Raw genomic sequence first — 8,024 nt, 5'->3', positions numbered from 1 at the left:
TAAAGAATTTATCGATCGCAAGTACTTGTTCACGAGGCAGTGGCCACTGCTTCATGACACAGTACTTCGAGCCCGGTTTGAGCTCGATCTCATGTCGAGTGCCTTTATCCTTCGGCAACTCGCATGGAGCTGTTTCAGGGAATACATCTCTGAATTCTATTAAATCCTCGTATAGAGGATTTGTCAAATTTGGCATGTACTTCCGACTTGTTACTCAACAATCTTGAGTGACTTCCAAGATTGAGTAGTATATCGTTCAATCCGAGTCTTCACATCGAGGACACTTTCGTCCATCGATGAGGTGCTGAGAACCCGATCGTTCTCTGCAAAAATTACTGCTGACCGAATGTCAGTTACGTCATCGTCCTCTGTGAGGAGTATGCAAATCTGCCTGCTTTTACCACCAGGGAGATCTCTCAAGAACCGCTTAGATTCTAGGGTTGGTAATTGAGTTATCTCCGAAGTTAACTTCGGAGGGGCATACAGATCAAGAGTATAAGCGCCTACTCTTGAACCATTATTAGCCAAGATATTTAATGTCTCGGTTTCTTCCTGGGATTTATCCACAGGCTGCGGAGATTAATCCCTCGGGATCTAGAATTCTAGTAACATCCACTATTTGAGGAGATTTCTCCTCACGTACGTGGGGACCTTTTCCCTCAACGTCTTCCGAGTCGGATTTGCGCTGCTTTGCGCATCACAGTCGGGTCCTCTACGGTCGACTCTCTACTCGACCTAGGATTATCGTGTTGTCCCTTTGGAATAACCGGCTTACTCCTTGAATTTCGCCCGCTAGGCATACATTCATGTCTCAATCCACTCGACCTTTTCGAGTGGTAAACCTTCGGCGCTGCCTGTGCATTAACACAGCCGCCGGCAGCTGACTCCACAATGTGATTAGTAATCACACTGTGATCTTGTGCAGTTGTACTAACGACCGTACCACAAGTGAGGCCATCGCACTCACTCGTAGTACATCCACACGCTTGTGGACGCTCCAAGACGTTCATCAGATGGCCATCTGATGAACAAGTGGCAGGCATCTTTACGGATCGATGCTGCCAGCTGATCCTTGGCTCGTATTTTCTGAGCCAAGGTAAATCTAGGATGACATCAAATTTGTAATCCAAATCCAGTACGATGAATCATCGTCTAACTGTAAATCTTCTACCGTGAAATGAAATTTCATGACGCATTTCATTACTGTTATCGATGCGCCTGTCGCTAGACGCACCGTCATCCTCGTTGGAGGGATGTCGCGCTCAACATATTTGAGCCTACGACCCTCTAGTGACTGGCGACGAATAAAGTTATTCGACGCTCCGCAGTCCACTAGGGCTCTAAGTGACAAATTATTTGTCACTTTTAATTTCAAAGTTATGAGGGATACCTCATCACCAGGTGCAGAGACACATAATGATTGTGTGCCTGGAGCAACTTTTGTCAAGAGATTTGCAAATTCTCTTGAGGTTGCTGGATCAGTAGAGCGTTGCGCCCCTACTGACCCCGACCATTTTTTGGCGGTCCGCCTCGCTGTTGCAATTTCGCAACAACGTCGGACCGCAACCGTTGCTCTTTTTTGCATACGGTCCAAAATTACGTTCAGTACCTCTCGGTGCTGGGCGTGGGGCACTAAACTCATGAGCGTAGTGTCGTAATTTATGGCAGCGATGGCATTTCTGCGATCGCTTATTGTTTGGAAAGCGAGGTCACTCGCTTTCGACGTAAGAGAGGTCCATGTGTTCTGGACCTCCTAACTCGTGTCGTATTGGAGGACGATACGATGACGAACTAGCTTGAGCCTGTCTCAAGCTAAAGTCCTCCTGTTCCGCTACGGATATTGCTTCTTCAAGCGTATCCAGTTCCAAGCGGAACAGGTGGGTCTTTACGGGACCATCCGTAAGACCTTGCATGAACACCGTAATCAACGTGTGTTCATGGACTGGGTTATTTGAAAAGAAACTCGCTAAGAGTCGTATGTGCTGGGCATATGCGTGAACATCACGCTTTCCTTGCTTGAGTTTCAGAAGCTCTGAACGAGCTCTGAACTCAGCCATACGCGGTTCAAACGTCTGTTTGAGCCGGGCTTAAAAGCCTCTAGCGACCCAAAGACATATGGGTCGCGCAACTTAAGGCCCAATGCCCAAGTTTTGGCACGACCTGCCAAATTTGATTGAGCGAATGCGATTTGCATTTGCTCGTCGATGATGTGACGTGCCTTTTTGGCATTGTCCAACACGACAAACCATCTTAAGAGGGAGTCTTCTTCGACTCCCGTATACTTAGAGATATCAATCTTTTAGATTTTCGGGACGACGCGTATGCGTCATCCCAGGTAAAGGGGTCTGTACCTGTTGTAACCTCAACAGTTCTGCCTGTTAAGAGCCTAGCTGATTCAGCAAGGCTACCTTCTCCTTCATCTCGTCAAGTTCATGTTGTATGAACTTGGCGATGGCTAGATGGAGGGCATCTCTGTCCAAACTGGACAGCATGGCCAAGATGGCATCGTTCCCTACAGTCGAACTCATTCGGTCGACCGCACTCCTTTCTATGTCACTAAGAAAGGAATAGTTTACGTAAATAAACGTTAGGCACCACTCGCAACTGAAGCAGTGCGAAGTGGACTTGTACTGAAGCAGTACAAGTCGTAGTGCCCCGTTGCAACTGGTAGCACTTTGTAGTTCGTCCAAGGACCACTTTTCCTTCATCTAACATGGACATGTTATATGATAGTGGGAATATGCATCACGTTTCGTGAAAGTTAGTATGTGCAGATGAAGACTACTCTTTAAGACAACTACCTTAAAAAGGGCTAAATGAAAACTGTATAAATGGAATTAAGTTTCTCTTCTTTGTATCTGTTAATGCTAACTTAATTATGAACTAATACTAAGCATGCAATTGAATTCTTATCTGGTTTCTCTTCTTTGTATCTGTTAATGCTAACTTAATTATGAACTAATACTAAGCATGCAACTGAATTCTTATCTGTCTCTATCTCTTTGTTTACGATTACAGCTGATTAGTCTGGGGGATAAATAGATATAATGGTCTATACCTACTTATGGATAAGATTTGTGAACATTACTATATAAAGTAATATTCTCCAAATGTTATCTACCTTTAAGATAAATATATTAATTCACAACCTTTAAGTGTTAATTTCATGTAACGATGCACCCCGTTACATACTTGTTCTTGGTTTATGCAATTGCACAGAGTTACGGACTTAATTCCAATCACTATGCTGTGCTCAGTCTCAAGTATCTTATCTGGAAGATTTGATAGCTACAAGACCTTGATAGTGCTTGATCCGAATGAGAGTTGTTCTTTTTTCTTCACCTTAATATGATAAAAACTTGAGCCTTGGGCTGATTGAAAGGTAAAATTATCGAAAACTAATCTATAGGTGTCGGGACCAATGCTAAGCAAGCAGGTTCATTAAGGCAAATTCCTGCCGTAAACGGATTTTTATATTGGTCATCGCCATTTTGACCGTCTTTGGTATTCGCATCGAGAGTAGTGAGAGCTTCGCCGGGAAGACTTAGACTGCGCGTAAACGAAAGCGTCCGAGGATGCGGATTCACGGTAAGAATGCTTGACGATCACAAGTTTACGTGGTGCTGTTTTTTTGGCTGGTAAATCAATACGGAACTCAGCAATGTCCAGATTTTTCGATATGGGCTTCTCAACTAGTTCTATAGTTCTATACACATGAAAGCTGTTAACCTCACAAATGCAACGGCGGAACCGTGGTCGCAGAAGAAGTCCTTGCCAAACTTTTAGACGAATAATCAAGATACATGAAAGCACTCGAAGACCAATCGACAACGCAGATGGCGCATTACGACCGCTGGCAAGTTGCGAGTCCATTCGGTGGACCAGCCAAGTTTGATGAGACTGCAGTCGTCACGGTTGTCCACAGGCTGCTAGCCGTGGTGCAATGCACTATGGCAAATTTCGTCAAATAGGAGATCCAGATAATGACGTCCTCCATAGCCCATTTGCGCGGTAAGGCCTCAGAGTAAGTTTTCCCGACAATTATTGCGATCAGCAAGGTGTTCCTTCCCATCATGAGTGGTCTTTTAAACAGAAATTCGCGCAAGTATCAGCCGCCGAACAACGAAGTGTTGCTTCACATAGCTTCGTTAGAGTGCGGCAGGTGAAGTGATCTGTTTGAAAGGATTGTGTGAAAGATTCGCTCGCTATCAATATCCATTAGTGTCGGTGCGACACCGGAAACACATCAAGGTGCACACGTTCATGAACGGACAACGGCACGGCCTATTACGACAGGCCCTCTGCTAAAAAGTGCTTAATTACTGATAATTACGGTGCTTTCTAAAACATATTGGCACAGTTTGCTAGGTTAGCTTTGGAATAATTGATCGTGTATACGAGCCTTACGCTTTAATTAAAGAACATACAGTTGCAATATTGCACTCCAATGGCGTAGTTCTTTAAGGACGGATTAAAGTCCACCACTGAACGTGGCTTTGTCTGGTTTTTATTGGCTCATTAATATTTAATACGCAAACGAAAGCCACATATAGAAATATGATTGAGTTTTACAGCCGCCCCGCAAATGTTTACTGGTCATACAGCTTCGATCAGAGTTTTATCTGAACATTTTGCTGTCAATGTCTTTTGACGGTCACAAGGATCACTTGAACTGATAGGTGATGGCTTATTGTCGTGAGATAAAGACTTTCAGCAATGCGTGCATTCTAAATGTTGTGTCATAGCTGCTAGCGAGTAAAATAATTGCGTCATCACGTTGCTAATTAACATTTCGTTGAATACATGAAGCGAGGTATGTGATAAAATTGCCAAATGATCGTTGAAAAAAAAACATGTATTCAGCAGTTGTAAAAGTAATGTAAGAAAGCATTACCAGCACACAAAACTATGGAGACCTGCGACGCATTTAACCCGAGCGCCTCATTGTGAAGCAAGCTTAAGTCACTTGGCTGACGAGTATTTAGGCGCGTACTGCTTGATTATCCCTTTCAACCACTCTACCTCAGGGGCCAAATTGGAGATAATGTTATTGTTGCAACCCGTTCCATGGCTATATATGCCGACGGCAACTCTATTTTTTTCGTCAATTACCGTACCACCAGAGTCACCAAAGCAAAAACCACCATTGTTCTCACCAGTGGCACAGAAAAATGCTGTGGTGATGTTTTCATCTTTGTTTTTCTTGACGCAATCCTCATGGCTTATAGGGTTCAGCAAGCTTGTCTGTAGCGTCTCTGATTGTCTTGCATTGTCTGGGTCGTCGTGATGATAGATCGTGCCGTATCCGAAACCCCTCAGCGGCGTCTCGAGGTTGATTTCTGAAGATTGAGGGAGGGACATGGGAGTGGCTTTGCTTTCTCCATCCAGCACTAACACGGCGAGGTTCACAGAACGGATGGGGTCCGAAAATTTCGGGTGAATAATGTGCTCGATGATCTTAAACGCCTCACCGTCTGGCTTGCCATCATTCGTCGAGCCAAGTGAGTTATATGCGCCCACCACCGCGTAATCGAGCTTGTATTCAGCCGGCTCGGTCATTCCGCAAAATTGCGTGGTTACCACGATATTTGGGCTGATTAAGCAGCCTTGGCAATATGTTATTTCGTCTACCACAGCACGAACGCTGACAACAAAGTCGTGCTCTCCTGGTAAAGCATTTCTTCCTCCAACGATCAGCTGCCTCGACGGGCTCGCAACGTCGGAGGCCACGCCTGCGACGGCCATTGAAGCGGCAACAATTGGGGTGAAAATCTTCATTACAGGTGAATAAGTAGACGTGGGCGGTCGATAGAAGATTGCAAAGTGAGAGAGCGAATTATGAAGGAAAGCTAGCAAGACTTTACTTGAAAAGCCAAGTTGTTTTGAATCAAATTTCTTGGAATGTATCTGCGATACCTCGAGTTTCGAGCGCATTAATTTGTTCAATGTGCTATAGGCAAGGCACAAAAGTTTACAATAGAAATGAATGGAATTTACAACAGGTTCTGCCTATGGATATCACAGGACCGTGATATAGGAAACGCACGCTTACAAAGGGTCGAGTAATATCACTGACGCTTTGCTGTACCTCTCTGCTGTTGCGGATGCTAAAAAAATTAATACAATTGCACATTGCAATTATCTTCCGTGCTTCTTGCGTATATTCGAAAAAGATCAAGAAACGATTGGAAGCTGCGTTTTTTTGTCGCGTCGATGCCAAATGGCGCTAAAACCTGCGGAAACCTGCGGCCTGCGGAGTGGCATCGACACAGTAATGGGGATCGAGTCCATGTTAAACAAGCAAATATTTCAGAGTCATACATTACATTATTGTTTTGCCAATGAGCTGATTTGGAGACGATTCAAACAGATTTCTTGTTGTATCAAGATCATTAAAGACAAAACATAACAAAAATCAATTACAATTGGACAACTTATGTAGAAAGCCGGTATCCCTCTTGGTATTCCCCGTCTGTAATGAATAAAAACGCCATTTAAATATTCTAACTGAATGCGTCATTCCACTGCATCCAAAAATCAACAGTTATTACTTTAGAATCGTCTTTAGATCGCCCTTATGGTCTTCAAAACATTATCCCCTAATTACATTAGGGAATCGCTATAGCCACACACCCTAATTATCTACATGAGAGTCGTGCAATGAGTGTGACTGCTCCCGGGCACATCAGAAACCGTGATTTCGTTTGGCGATATTAAATGTCTTTTTTTAGCAGGCGAGTAAAAGCCAAGAGCGACCGCACTTGATGGGCAAGTCATAAAAAGAGCAGCAAATCGAGCACAAGTGAGAAGTTGAGTTGAAAATAAGCGACAACGGTCGGAGGTGCGCTCTCGCGCATGCTAGCCACATTCCTCTTTGGTATTTCCACACCCTCCCCGTCTGTTTGTTTTAATTAAATAAAAGTACCGACTAAAACATAAAGCATTTTATTATTCCGCTATATCGCAAAATTAACAATTATTCCTTTAGAGTCGTCTTTGGATCCCCTTTTGGACTTTGGTACACAGCGTAATGTTAGCAACTTGTGTATAACTAGAGTTTAATATCGAGAAACCTTTATGCATGCCTTCCCAGCGTCAGTACCTCGAAAAGCGTGCAAAAAGACTTCGCAATATTTATATTTTTTTTTTGTCTAATTGTAAGATGCTTTTTCAACAAAGAAATTACGAGCGAGAACTGAAACATAGGTAAATTTGTGGCTTGCTTGCGCTTATGGTGGGTACAATAAAAAGCACTAAGATTTCGCCTATTTAAAATGTAAGCATGCACATCCGCAAAAGTTATTAGAAGTAAAATAAAATAAATTCATCCTTTGCTTGACCTCCATAATTAATTATGCCAGTTCTCTTTATATACACGTCCATAGATTAATAATCAAAAATATCTTCTTCTGATTGTAAGATTTATTTTATAGAACCTTTTTTAGCCCGTTAATGTAGGCGACAAACTTATCAAGTGCCATTTAAAACTGTAACGAGGTGTTTATAATTGACAATAGACAACTATTGTGGTGTTTTACATAAGAATTCTTCAAGCTACATCAGCGTGCTTCTCTCAATACTGCCAAAACGTGAGCGGTGTTGCTGATTTATGGCCGATTTAAAACCCGAAGTGACTCAAGTGACTTATTTGTTTAAGCCCTCAAATTTCATAGGATCGCTTATGGACTCTTTCTTGATCTCATACGTGTAAGAGACAGAGGTCTAAAATTGTTTGATGTGAACAGCCACATCGCAGAGCGGTGCAATTATCGATGCATCTGCAACAGGATGCACGAAATGACTTGGCGTTGTCAATCACCCGTTTGCTTTATCAAATGGTCACACTATCCTTAACAAAATAATATAACTTCAGGGACCTTCAAGTTGCAAACAGAAAACACCCCCCCTGTAACGGGGCACTATGACTTGTACTGTTTAAGTACAAGTCCACTTCGCACTGCTTCAGTTGCGAGTGGTGCCCTACGTTAATTTGACGTACACTGTACGTGCAGAGGAAGACTTCT

At 43.1% G+C, this 8,024-nt stretch overlaps 1 protein-coding gene across 1 annotated transcript; it reads right to left on the bottom strand.

Annotated features, from left to right (window-relative positions):
• Positions 1-4,962: 4,962 nt before the first annotated feature.
• On the bottom strand, positions 4,963-5,934 carry CCR75_005470 (uncharacterized protein; the record flags this gene model as incomplete). The annotated part of the gene is made up of 1 exon (XM_067963551.1): positions 4,963-5,934. The coding sequence occupies one exon, from the start codon at positions 5,932-5,934 to the stop codon at positions 4,963-4,965; it is 972 nt and encodes a 323-aa protein (XP_067817286.1).
• Positions 5,935-8,024: the final 2,090 nt, after the last annotated feature.

Source organism: Bremia lactucae, linkage group LG11, assembly GCF_004359215.1.
Source record: "Bremia lactucae strain SF5 linkage group LG11, whole genome shotgun sequence".
Classification (NCBI taxonomy): domain Eukaryota; phylum Oomycota; class Peronosporomycetes; order Peronosporales; family Peronosporaceae; genus Bremia; species Bremia lactucae.
Note: the sequence above shows the minus strand (reverse complement) of the source record. Positions and strands in the feature narration are given on the sequence as shown.